At 38.1% G+C, this 14,211-nt stretch overlaps 1 protein-coding gene across 2 annotated transcripts in view; it reads left to right on the forward strand.

Annotated features, from left to right (window-relative positions):
- PCSK5 (proprotein convertase subtilisin/kexin type 5) overlaps window positions 1–14,211 on the forward strand; it is a 303,186-nt gene that overhangs the window by 53,874 nt on the left and 235,101 nt on the right. For both annotated transcript variants that reach the window (XM_014951658.1, XM_014951659.1), the window contains exon 3: window positions 173–286. In XM_014951658.1, coding sequence (XP_014807144.1) covers window positions 173–286 — 114 coding nt within the window. The remainder of the gene's footprint in view (window positions 1–172; window positions 287–14,211) is intronic.

Consider the following 14,211-nt stretch of genomic DNA (forward strand, 5'->3'; position numbering starts at 1 on the left):
TCCTCAGTGAACAGTATGCCAAGGTGAGCTGTGCGTTCCCATTGCCAAAATGAACTCTTTAACATGAAATATGTCTTGGACTATGGTAATGGGAAACTTCCCAAGATTTCACACATTTCTTGATAATCTCCACGGAACCCTAACACTTTCCATATGTTTTCCTGGTTGGCAGGTGGAGTGGATACAACAGCAGGTGGTTAAAAGAAGGATAAAGAGGGATTATAAACCTGGTGGTACCCAATCCACTTATTTCAATGATCCCAAGTGGCCAAGCATGTGGTACATGGTAAGTACGTACAGGGTCATTGGCTCTGTTTCACGCTAGCATTTAGTTGTTGGCTGTGGTATTTTGAAAAGGGGCAGAACACTATGTTCAGAAAAAGCAAATTTTGGGGTTTTTTATGTAACTAATGAAGGTCTGTAAACTCCTTACAAGTATTATAAAGAATTCCCAGTGGGCCCTGCAATAGGAAACATTTATTAATGCATTCATTCATGAATGCTTCCTATTGCAAGATGTCTTGGGAATTACTTATTAGAGGATAAACTTTCAGCAATGAGGAGGGAAGGAACTTAGCTACAGTCTGTGAGAGCAGTGAAACCACTTGCTTTCAATATACTTAATTCACTGTCTCCAACATCAATGTGATATAAATTTCTTATGTCCTGAAACAGGAGAAAGGATCCACAAACACTGACTGTTGAGTGTTATTGTTACACAGTTTTTAGTAATGAACAATTGCATTGTTGAAAGAAACGGATTATTTGTGCTCTTTCCTGTCTGACATGAGTTGCATATTTTCTGAGCAAAATTTCTTTTTTTTGGCCTGGTACTTACAGTTAAAGCCTGGAGTGAAATTTCTGTATTCACACTATTTTTAAAAAGTCTTAATTTTGCCAAGCTAGTTGTTAATCATCGAATGGTTTCGGTTGGAAATTACCTTTGAAGTTAATCTAATCCAACTCCCCTGTAATGAGCAGGGATATCTTCAACTAGATCACGTTGCTTAGGTCCCCATCCAGCCTGACCTTGAATGTTTCCAGGGATGGGGCATCAATCACCTCTCTGTGAAACCGTGTACCAGTGTTTCAGCACCCTCATTGTAAAAAATTTCTTCCTTATATCTAATCTGAACCTACCCTCTTTTAGTTTAATACCATTACACCTTGCCCTGTCACTACTGGCGCTGCTAAAACGTCTGTCCCTATCTTTGTAAATCCCTTTTAAGTACTGAAAGTCTGCACTAAGGTCTCCCTGGAGCCTTCTGTTGCCCAGGCACCTCATCCCCAGCTTTCTCAGTCTGTCTTCGTAGGAGAGGTGCTCCAGCCTTCTGATCATTTTTGTGGCCCTCCTCTAGACCCGCTCCAAAAGGTTCATGTCCCTGCTGTGCTGAGGATCCCAGAGCTGGACACAGTACTCCAGGTGGGGTCTCACCAGAATAGAGTAGAGAGCCAGAATCACCTCCCTCAACCTGATGGCCACACTTCTTTTGATGCAGCCCAGGATACTTTCTGGGCTGCGAGCACACATTGTCAGCTCATGTTGAGCTTCTCATCTGCCAGTACAATGAAAAGTTGTATTTAGTAGGCAACTGGCTCTAGCTGACATGTCCCCATTTTGGCTGATAAAAGACGTGCTCTCTTTCTCTACTATCCTGTTGACTTCGTTCTAAACCTCTACGTGTTGTTTTCTTGCTACATCACCTATGTTGCTGACAGTAAGACACTCAGGTTTTATTACTTGATAGGTTGAATTGCTTTAGACAGGGAGGAGAGCATGCCTTTCTGGCAACAATATGAAAGATAATTCTCCTGTAAGTAAGATGCTGTCTTTTCAGGTATTTTGTTACTTTCAAAGCATTGTTTAGTATTTCAGATGAATGAACAAGATTGTCCTGACACAGCTTTAAAAATATTTTTAAATTTTTATTCATTTCATTTAATTCTAGCTTGTAGTTCATTGTTGCATGCATTGAAAAACAAAAAATGTCATAGGTAATTTGTAACTAACAGTTAATAGTTGCTATTAGTAAACAGTCAGAAGTCCTTATCTTCATGAATATGTCATATGAGCATGTTGTCAGTCAGAAAGTCTAGTGGCTTTGCTATTCGACTTCTTGAATTCATGTGTTTTAGTGAGAGACTAAGTAATAACTTCTAAAATTCCTCTTTTTTTTTATTAAAGAACTGCACTACTGACTCTTCTTTTCCAATGGAAAAAGTGTTCCATGTTACTCTTTCTGAGCTATTAGAGATCTGTCTTGCAGGAAGTAGCTTTCCTCTTATACAGTAGAAATCTATTTCATTTCTGTTTCATCACAGCACTGGGTTGATGAAGCTAAGGAGTTTTTTTAGCAGTTCATTTTCCACTTTGTAAATAGCTTTTATCCAAAATGTAGTTCTTTCCAGTTGTTTGTGAAAGCTGTATTATTTTGGATCATGGGATGATGGCAGGTCTTTTCCCAGTTTACTGAAATGTGTATACTTGTCTGTCTCCACTAATATGTATGTTTATTCAGTCTGCTTATCCTATAAATATGTGCATAAGGTGACAGATTCCAATAAGTGGCAGATATTGTGTCCTGTCAGTTCTCATTTTTAAAAAAATTATTTCAGTATTTTTAATTGAAACTAGAAAATAACAGTGATTTATGTTTAAGTTGTCTGCTGTTACTGCTACAGACTTTCTGCTCTGTGATAGACTAAAAAGAGGGAGGGCAGATTTCAAGAGAGCAATAGTAGTCAAGCAAAAGCCCACTGTATATCATGTAGGGTAGCCTACGTAATTTTTCCTTTGTGCTCCTAGATTTGTATGCAAGGTTTTTAGTGCCACTGTAGCTTTTTGGTGGAACGAGATTAGTGGGGGTGAGGAGGTGTTACCTGATAATAGATGCTTCTAGCAGTTGCCTCTAATTTTGTTCAGGAAGGCAGTAGTCTCCTGTTTTTAAATCAGTTGTGTTGCCTATCCACGCTCCTTCACAGCTGTCCCACAATTGCCAGTCTGATGCAGAAGGCACCTTATGGCAGGAAACGGACTTTACTGTTTGTCCTGTACAACTTTCAGAATATTGTAATTTCTATGCCTGTGGAAGAAACTCCTCACTGGCAGACCCCCTGGGGAGGGGCTGTTCCTGACTGATTGCATTTACCTTTACTGAATGACTCTGTGTATTTGCAATATCCTTAATGGTAGTGGTTTGATGATATTTTGTTGAAAGTCACCAGTAAAATATTAGCGAGTGCACTATTTCAGCAGGGAGAATAGCTAAAAATACATGAACAAGTTGGCTTCAGGACTGACTTGGGTCATTACCAGATATCCTCATATGACTGTATTTCTGACTGTAGGCATAGCTACTTTTGTTAATCTTACTTACTTTTATAAATTGAAGAGAAAAAAGGAATTTGAGGTTAGTTAATGGTTTCAGTCATTGCTATGTCAGAAAGAGGTTTTTCGGTTGCTGGCTGCAAATGTGCTATTGAGAAAGTAATGAAGTATTATCATGTACGGGTTTGCATTTGGATTAATAAGTAACTTTGTTATGGGTTAAGATTGATACCTTTGGCCGTTGAACTGGCATAATCTCTAACAGGACCGTAAATATAGTCCAGATTTGTTGACACAAGTCCTTTTATTCAAAGACTTTGTCAAGCAGTATCTGATTGATATTTTTCCTCCCCCAGCTTTTTCTTTGCAAGTAATTGTAATTGTCTGAGTAATTTTTAATTTTATAATTTTAATTGTCTGAACTAGAAATAATTCATTTTTGTTTGTGTGATATCCATGGCAAGAAGTTACAAGGGGGATTCAGGCCTTCTTTCTCTTTTGTGCCATCACAAAGTTTGAAAGTATCAATCAAGAACTATTCTGTGAAGAAATTAAAAGGTCTTTTTTTAATCACTCTATTTTTCTCCATTTGCTCTAATCACATTCCTAGAAAGAGCACAGACATAAGGAATATAGTTATTTAGCACCTTATGTTTCTGTGGAAGATGAAGCGGGCAGAGCTTCCAGAGGCACTCATCACCTGCACAAGTATACTCATACTTTTCATTACCAGTGGATTATCTATTGAGAAATTACAGTTTTTCATGCTTTCTAAGAACAAGGAAAAGGAGATTTTCTTCTGACTTTGTCCCCCAAAACAAGGAAAGCTGGAAAAAACCCAGCTGCTTTATCGTGACCTCTGAATCCTGAGGCATCTGTGCTTAAGGGTAAAATAGAATATTTTTATAGATTAAGTAGCATGTGAAACTTCACCCATTCAACTCTTTTTCAAAACTGACCTATGGAATTGGGTCCAGCTTGCTCAGAATGAAGCAATATCAAAGAAATAAAAACAAAGGGAAAGAAGGTCCCTGGTTAACATCCCTTTCCAAATTGTAAGTCAGGACAGAGCTAAGTCCCATATACCCTCCCCAGAGCTCAGCTATCTTTGTATCATCAGACTATATTTAATAAATTCCTTCTCTTTCACTGATGTCGACAAAATAACTTGTTTGTCAATAACCAGATGAACTGTGTACAATCAGTTTGCATAACTGAAAGAGGTCGAAGTCAACCCCGAAGCCCTACTGCTATCTGAAACTGTTTTACTTGTAATAACAACAAACAGTGTCTTTGGAATGACTAAGGGGACTTTGTGCCCAGCCAATTTTACTGTACCAGCCAGTTTGTTTAATGAGTTTCCTTATCCTGCTTGCATGGAAAAATGGCCATAAAAACTAAAGAAGGTAAATATAAAAAAATTAAAAATGTATGCAAGGATGTGGTCAATAACTTTGACTTTAATAGACTTCAGTTACAAGACTCTCTTTGCTGACCATTTGTTTTTGCTCCCTGCTTTAGAAGGGCTTCACAGTGGTCAGCTGAAACTGGAATCACACAGGCAAACTCACACAGCTTTCTGCAGCTGTAATCTAGCTCTGCGGGCTCCATTGCATATTTTTTTTAAATAGAACGTAACTGCAAGAAATTAATTTAGCCATTGTTTATTTTTTTAACAAACCATTATTAGACTACAAAGACACTGACTATGTTTTTGCAGTCAGTTCAGACAGGCACAAGTCTTTTTCACCACCTATAATCCTCTCCAGTACTGTTATCATCCCTTCTATTGTTAATAATAATTGCTAGTGCTGACAGGCATCTCTGAATTGGAGAAGCTTCCACTTCCTACCAGGTTTTTCCCACTCTGCATGTCCTAGTTACTGCTGGGCAGGAATTGAACATATAATAGGGTATTTCTGTGGGGCTGAGAATTTACTGGAGGAGGAGGAGTATGGTGTTTTGAGACGTGAGGCTGGAGGGAGAGGCACTGCTCTGTAAGAGCACCTAGGAATAAATGTGATAGTTAAAGCATATAAACCAAGTGTTTTCTCTTCACTGGCTGCCACTTCATCAGAGAAAGCCGAAATGTGTATCCAGAGATACACATTTTAAGCTCTCCTTATAGCTGGAGAAGGTATGGCACTCTCAGAGAGAAAGAGGGGCAAGCTGGAGCTTCCAGGATTGCAGTAAATCACTGGGGCGAGATGGTATTTCTCTGAGAAACTACAGCATAAAATAACTGAGCTACTCACAAAACCAAATAATATAACTTTAAAAATTGTGTTATACTCAGAGAAGAACCTAGCCAGGGTCTCTAAAATGAATACTTGGGGGTCATCCTGAAAATTTTTATAGCAGTGAAATTTACCTGAGAACATAGGGAAATAGCTGACAATACCACTGGAGTTGTAAACCACATCAAGAAGTGGAACACGGAAACTTGCCTGTCAGCTTCTCAGATAGTCACATTCACAAGCTGCGAGGAAGAAGGACATCACCTATTACATGTATTAGCCCAAAAATTCCACTGTCTTTTTAATTGTCATTGCTAAACACATCCTACAGCAACATGAAGGTATAGTTCAAAGCCTTATTGAAGTAGAACTTTCAGTTTGTTTTACATGTATCTTTGGTTCACAGTGATGTTCGGCTCACCTCTCAATTTTGAGGCCGGTTTTTGCTGTTGATCTCTACAAATGAAGTTAAAAGATGTGCAAAGAATCTTAACTCATCAGCCAATATTTATCAGTCATCCTTTTATTTTGCACTGTAGGATTTCTGGTATAGACAACTGAAATATAATTTATACTGCAATTGAGAGCAGCCCATGCAGACCACTGAGATCTGAATTAGTTGCAGCTAGGGCTGGCTGCCTTGAGCTCTGATGCTGAAACCAAAACCCAGGAAAAACTGCTTACTTTGCACTTCCAGTGAGGACTGTGAAGTCAGCATTGCTGTGAGCTTCAGCAAAGGGTATGGTGAACCCAGTTTACTTTGTTTCTTCAGAACACTCCTGCCACGTTGTGCTCTCCGGTGATATTTGTGAGCTCCCAGGTGAGCTGTACTGGCGTTCACAGGCAGGGACAGGCACTCCTGCTCTGACACGGTATAGTTGACTCTGGACTGCAGCCAGAATGGGGCTAATAAGCCTTTATCAGCAGTGAGTAATATGAGTCTCCAAAGGTCCTGTACCCCTGAAATAAGGTGAGGGTGAAGAGCTGGATGGGATAGTTGTCTCCCTTATGCCGCTGATGAGGTCTATGGGGAAGTTGGCTTCTCTTGTGCCCCTCTTCCAACTCCAAGTGCGAGGGGGAGAGCAGAAGAAAAGGATTTTGCGTTCCTGCCCTGGCCCTTAATGAGGTCAGCTAAGGCGAGTGGGGCTGTGAAAGGAGGCAGTGGGGACAAAGGAAGGAGGGACAGGCGCCTGGTGGGACGGGCTGGAGAGAGGCGGAGGGAGGAGGAGAGGTCACACTAGGTCTGAGTGCAAGCCCGGGTACAGGGGAGAGAATTCAGGACAGAATTTCACCTGCCACATGCTAACACCGCAGCAAATGAATACGTGTCACCCTCCTTTACAAACTTTCTAAAAATTTGTTTACAACCCACCTATGCCAGGCATCGGCAGCTAAGAAAAAAACTCATTCTCTTTTTATTGCCCTCCCAAGAATTGTTCTCTCTCTCCTTCCCTCTGTGCAGTGGTAGCCAAGTCATTGTTCTTTCTGAGGTGGCATGGCATGCTTGTGAGTGATTTGCATATTTTTTAACTTGGTTTGGTTGCTGCATGCACTTTTTGTATTTGTGTGTGGTTTTTGTTGCATGAGAAAATCGAGCTTTTGGTGTTTTAGAAAGTTAAGAAGATGATCTGTGACTTAACTTCAGTGGAAGTGCTGCAAGAAGGAATCAAACTGCTTGTCAAAACATTGCCTTGCAAGTCTGTATGTGAAAACACATCTCTTGTTTTCTGTGGAAAAGGTAGAACTAGTAACATAAGGTCAGGTAATACACAATTTGACCTAAATTCATTTCCTGTTGGAAGACAATAGCATACTTTAAGTAATCAAAAAACTGTAGAAGTGGATTTATCCCTATCTGCTGAAAACAGATTATTAGTACAACTAGTTTAGCAAGATTAGCAAATAAAGACAGAATGACTGGATAGATTGCTTGATCTGTTCCTCCGGGACATTCAGTTCTGACTTCCAGATAAGCAGCGCTGGAAGTGCCCAGGAAACACAAAATGGAAGCCAGCACTGTTCAAGGGTTGGCTAGTATTTTCACTGAACCAAGAAGCAGCAATACTGGAACCATTTTCATACTTTCTTTGGGATAGATTTTCCTGAGTGTCAAAGATTTAGTACTATATCATACAGTGATAGCACACATTCCTCTGCCTATTTACTGCAGTGATTTTATCATCAAAGGGAGTGTAGTCACTTTTATTTTACCTTTCAATAACTTAGTTAATTTTTTTTTTCTGGGAAACTGCTGAGTCACATTAAGAAACTGCAGGTACTTCTCTGTATAGTGTTGTTTATGGAATATCATTCGTGTATAAATATTATATACAGATGATTTTCTGAACTCCGTTTTTCTGACTAGTTTCTGCAATTAGTAAGGAAAGGAAAGTGCCACAAAATCTTTGCTGAATTTCTAATGAGTTATGATAAATATCTGCCTTTAGCTTTAGTTCAAAATAAAAACAGCTAACAATAAATTATATGGAATATAAATGGATATAAAATCGCTAATATTAACAAATGTAAAGTGTGCCATACTGGGGCATAATTTGCTGTATTTTAGATTTTATCTCTCATAGCATTTCAGGAGGAAAAACATTCATGTGTGTACAGAGGTACATACTTACCTGGAAGTACACTTCTCAAAGGAGAAGGAATTTGCCTATCAATAATATCTAAGAGCAGTTTTCTGAGAGCAACTTCTTAGTTAGCTACCCACTTTTCAGAATTTTTTAAAATTAAAATCAAGTAATAAGAAATAGCAAAACAATTTCTTTCATTGTGCAATAATGAGTTACTGAAAAAAGGAAGAGGTAATATAATTAATTGTAAAAAATACTGCTTTGTTTCAAACACTCACTGTATGTATTTTTTTGCTATTGTTTGCATACTTCAGGAAAGGCATTGCTAAGTATTATACTTAGCTAATATTTTCTAGCTTTTTTTTCACATAAAGAACACTGTACAAACATCAGGAATCCCAAAATGACCAGCAGTCCACAGCCACAGTACAGAAGAATTGATTCTGATTGCCTGTCTTGTAGTCTGATTGCCAAAGAATGAATTCATAACCTGTGAGACTTACAGAAATTTCTGACACAACCAGTAGCTATATTATTTCCCAGTCAGGGAGCAAAAATCAACATTGTGCTTCCATAAGGCAATTTCCTAACCATTCTGTACAGAGGAGAAGCCTGATCTGTGTAGTGCCCTTTGCAAAGGAGAAATTGGAAAATGACTATTTAGGTTTAGGATGTTAGGTCTCGTATCAGTCTTTAAATATCATTTTGCTCTTCTTTACTGAAGAGAGATGCCCTAAGACATAGATAGGATGCCATGAAAATGGGAACATCAAAACTCCATGCAGCTTTCCTGATTCCTGCATCCATGCTTTAACATATCTTCCTGTATATCACATGAGCAAATGCTATGACTAAAATTAAAAGTATGCAGAAGACATTAGTTCTTGCTGACCCTTTTTTGATGTTAATTTTTCTTCCTTTTTCAACCATGTTTAAAAAAAAAAAATCAACTAAAACCCAACAACAACAACAACCACACCAAAAGCAAACACAGTGAAGGCAGAGACTTCAATAAAGTGTGTTCTACACCACTCATTAGATGCAGGTCATCCTTAGCATTGCTTGTAGCTACTTCTGATGTCATGAAATCTCTGCTATGAACTACATCTGCTGCTTAAGCCCTGTGAAGAGGATTTTCTTCTAGCCAAACAAGAAACAGCAGAGACTAAAAGTACAGGAAACTCTGAGTCCCATTTTGGAGAGAAGTCCAGCAAGTGTTTGCACATCTGCGTGACTTTTAAATGCACTTTCAATTAAAATGAACCTCAATAAATTAAGTGATCACTTTGAACTCAGTCACTAAATTCAGGAGACACTGTCAGCACAAGACCCCAGGTTATCTCAAAGAGAGGCAATAGGGCTTTTTTTGGAAAATATACCAGTTCTATGGTGTGGAGCAATACAGGCAACATCTGTGCTTGCTCTTTTGCTGTGGAGCTTATAAATTCTGCAAAAACTTAAAAAATAGTTGTTTCAAAGTAAACTCATTCCCAGGAAACAACAGAAATGCATGGTGGTCAGAGAAAGGAATGGGCAGGAGAGAAGAGCATCAGACAGCCCCAAGAAGTGCAAGTGTGTATTAATAAACAGTAAACTACTGCTTGGGTGATTGTGTTTTGGTTTTATGAATATCAACTCCTGGTTACAAGATTACATTTGGGAGCCAGAAATCCCATTTAGAAAAAAAAAATAAAGACAAGCAAAGAAAAAATGTTTCTGAAGTTACAAAGAGGTTGAATAACTTCTCCTTTGTTCAACTTCCATGTACTCTTCTGCAACCAGGTTTAGTGTTGAACCTCCTGATTCAAAAGGAGGTTTAATCTGACTGTTTTTTTTTCTTACAAGTTTCCTGGTCTGGTACGCTGCAGAGTAGGCTGTTGAGGAAAGTTTGTTAACTGCAAGCTTTCAAATGCACTGTTTGAATGGGCTTTATATGACCCCAGCTGCTGAAACACTGAAATCTGTATATTCTTGATTAACTAAGTCCCCCTCTACATGAATTGAAATGTGGATAGAGGAATTAATAAAGCCTACTTAGAAAGTGTTACAGCCCTTACATCTTGGTAAGGAGTTGGCCTGCTTACAGAAAACATGATTCTGGGAAAAATGCCTGAATTCCTGTATTCCACTGAATTTGTGTCTCAAGACTTCCTCAGAGCCTGCATCTGATAATGAAGTTTTCCAAGACATGAAAGACAAGCTCAAGGCTCTGTGTGTCACATCCTATGACCTACAGTATCTTTGTCCCCACCTTCTCAATCCTGTTCCCATCCCTTGTGTCATTCTTATGACTGTCTGAACAGCAGAGACCAAAAAATATGAAGCAGGATTAACTTTTCTAACAATACTGAGAAGTTAGATTGAGTGTCAACACCCTCAAGAAAGCTGAACCAATTTAGAGTATCTACTTTAGTAGTTTAGATTTCACGATTACCTTCATATGGTTTTCCTTTTTAAAACACTGTCTCCAGCAATTTCTATCTGCACCCACTCCAGATTAGCGATAAACTACTACGCAAGAGGATAAAAGTATTGTGAAAGTGAAAGCATCCTTCTATTTTATGTCTGTCCTTTGAAAATATTTGCCCAAAGAGACCATGACATTGATCCATTTTTTGATTAGCAGGGAAGCTGCGTGATACTGACCAGTGAGAGAGAACAAAATTCTGAAAGGTTCCTGCCTTTTAAGCAAGCCCACTCACATTGGGCATACTGTCTGACTTTCACTATGTGTGGCTACTGCTTCTTCTCCACTATTCAAAAGTTTCAAGTATTGATCACACTGTGTGAAATAGCTTTGATCTTGTTTGGAACTTCAGGAAAACTGATAGCCTGAGACCATGTTATACATTGTGTAAACTACTACCACTGAAACATTTTGAGGACTAATTCAGTAGATACTCTCAAGGAGTGAATCTACAAGGGTGGCCAAAGCTGCTTTGTAAGCTTGGTTTGTTACTAAGAAAAAGCCTTATATTTATAGTCTCAGCATTTGAAAGTCTCACACGCAAGACGTTCCCGACAATCTAATAGGAAAACTAAACCTAAGGCTGAGCCATTCATCTCTTTTTGCTGCTCAATAGGTAGAAGTTGTACATATGAATGTGACTGTGAATGAAAACAGAGGTTATGACCCATGTTTGCTGCCTCCAGGCAGGCACTGAGCGTTAGAGATCTCCTGATGCAGTTATGTTGTATGGGGAAGGACAGGAAAAATTTAGATGTCTGCATATGCATTTAGAGAACAAAAGTAATTTCTAAATTATCACCATTTGTCTTTTAGGCAGTTGTGAATAGGGGGCCTAACAGGAAATTGATTCAAATAGTAAAGTTAAAATTAAAAGTAAAGCATTCAATGACAGCACTGAGCAGGTTTCATCCATTTCTCCTTTCTATAGCAACCCTGTTATTTTAGTCACACTGCATCAAGTGGTGCATTTGATTCACGTGCTGGTTTGAGGGAAAGGCATAGAGAAAAATACAGAGCAATCAAACAAAACTTTTCTTGTGAATCGAAAAGTTCTTACCGAGATTCTTGTTTTGCCCTTTGTATCCATGTTAGATCCTGGACAATAGGTTAACTGAGAGAGAGTGGCTGAACGAAAAAAACACCACAAAAACATTGGGTGTTCATAAGGAAAAAAACCAGAGAATTCTTTAATAATAAAGTAGCTACTTGCAGTGATGCTGTTAATGGCATGGTGTGCAGTGAAGTACACAGCCACATGATCAGGTCTCATGCATTTCACTGGAATTAGGCATCTATCAGAATGCTTTGCAGATCAAGGATAGATTTAAGCATGAGCCTAAACTTAAGCATGTACTTTACAGTTTTGTTGATTTTTTCAGAGTCCTGCAGACTAACAAGTTTTTGGGCTGCTAACTGATCCCACTTTGTGCTGAAATAAGCCTGTTACATTGTAATTACTTTTTAGTTGGTTTTGTGGATTGTTTTATGTCAACCCTAGATCTATACAGGAATTGGCAAGGGTGTTTGTAACAAGACACTGAAATGGATCTTCAGTTGAATCAATACAAAAGCCTTCTTTATTTTATATTGCGCCAAGGTTATAATAACACAGCCAACTTTCTTCTTGCTTTTCTTAAAAAACCTTTTTTCCTTGAAAGATCTTTATCTTTCATACAAGTAGAAGATCGTCCACATAAACTCATATGTTTCTGTTTAAAAATAATCCATACCTATGCACAGAAATGCTCATCAATTAAAATGTCTACATTTTGCTCCAGAAGTAATAGAAAATTATTTTTTTCAGAATTTTTTTTTTACCCACTCCTAATGTAAAGGTCAAAGAGGAAAAAAAATCAAAACATTACCTCATTTGAATGTTTAATGTCAATTCTTTGCATATTATTTCTTTGACATTATTTCTTTTGTATATTTAATTGCATTTTATTCATAGGAATTAATGTTTCTGTGTGTATATAGAGTGGAGTTGTTTAGGATACGCTTATATTTAAAGTAACATTTAACTGCAGACACCGAAACTCCCTCTCAAAGTATTTGAAGGCAGTTGAACAGCAGAAAAAGTTCATTTCTCCCAGATTGTAGTTCCTAGCTGGGGCTTCTGTGGAGTGAGTTCCCACCGCAAAGCTGCTTTAGTCTCACAGAAGCCAACATCAAGATCTGAACTCCTTTGGTGGATTCATTTCATAGATATGGCAGAAGATTGTGTGATTACTTTGTTTGACCAACAGTCAGTACAACTGGTAATCTACAAGCACAAGCCTAGAATTTCTAATTAAGCTAGAGTAGGTTTTCAGTAAAACATACATACATTAGACAAAAGATTGGATTTGTGAAAGAGTCACATCTGTAGGTGCATTGTCTTAACTATTAAAAATCTTACACCTTGCAGTTGCATGTTTTTCTTGCTCTGTACTTACCTTGTTAGGTCATTCTCTACTAGTCTAAAGAAGTGTTCCTCCTCCAAAAATACCATCTGTATTGAGTTACTTGCGTGCTACAATCAAGTCATGTCTTCACCCTCTTTTAGATATCATAAATTCTTTGAGCTTGTTAAGAATCACTGTAAATTCTGTTTCTAGCACTTGGTTCAGAAAACAAGCAGCAAGGACTCACTGCTCATTTTCCAAGAGCATCTTTTTTGAACCATCAATACTAGGCACATGCACGTATCATTCCAGGAGTGGTAGCATTGCTGTGATTAAAAAAGTGTGTTAACCCACTTTTCCTGCTATCCCACTACTTAACTATCAAAGAATAACGCATGGTTTCATAGAGCACCTTCTTGAAGTTGTAGATGACTGACTGCCTTACAGCTTAAATCCTTTTCACCATTACTGTGTTTCTGGACACTTTCATTTTATGCCTTGCACTCTTAGTCCTACGTGCATAATTTTATGTATGATTTAATATAAAATTATATTACAAACACACCGCTTAAATAGATTCACCTTCAGAAGTGATCCAGATCACTCTGTCTCTGCCATCATTACTTCCCACTCCACTAATTTCTGTGTCATCGGATTTGAGAATATGCTATAGGAGAATGTAATTTCAACTTTTCTGAGCTACAGGGAAGCATTGTAACCTCTTATGATTTGAGACTTAATAATTGCACATGCTCAGTAATGTTTCCTTAAATAAAATGTGTATAACTATATCTGTTAAGCCATCATAATTGCTTCAAAGTACAAACTAACACGTTAAATCCTCTGTTAGCTTCCTTATGAGTGGCTATGTTATTAAGTGCTTACAGATTCATACTGTGTCTCCAGTGGATCCAAAGATCTCATTACAGTTTTTAAGTAAATAAAAACCATTTTTGTAACTGCCGCATGCATTTCCATGGTAGAACACAACAGTTGAAAAAACCAATTAGTTTTCAGGAGGTACATTACGTTTCCCTGAGAATCTCCCCTTTTACTTGGAAGACACTTTTTAGCTCTACAATGTATTTTTGTCACATGTTCATGTTAAAATAGTATTTCCACTTAAACAGCAGAGCCAGTAGGAGAAACAAAATGAACAGGGAAAAGAAGATCCATTTACAGCTGAGATTTGAAAATGGAGAAGACT

Source organism: Calidris pugnax, unplaced genomic scaffold (assembly GCF_001431845.1).
Source record: "Calidris pugnax isolate Ruff unplaced genomic scaffold, ASM143184v1 scaffold207, whole genome shotgun sequence".
In the NCBI taxonomy this organism is placed as follows: domain Eukaryota; kingdom Metazoa; phylum Chordata; class Aves; order Charadriiformes; family Scolopacidae; genus Calidris; species Calidris pugnax.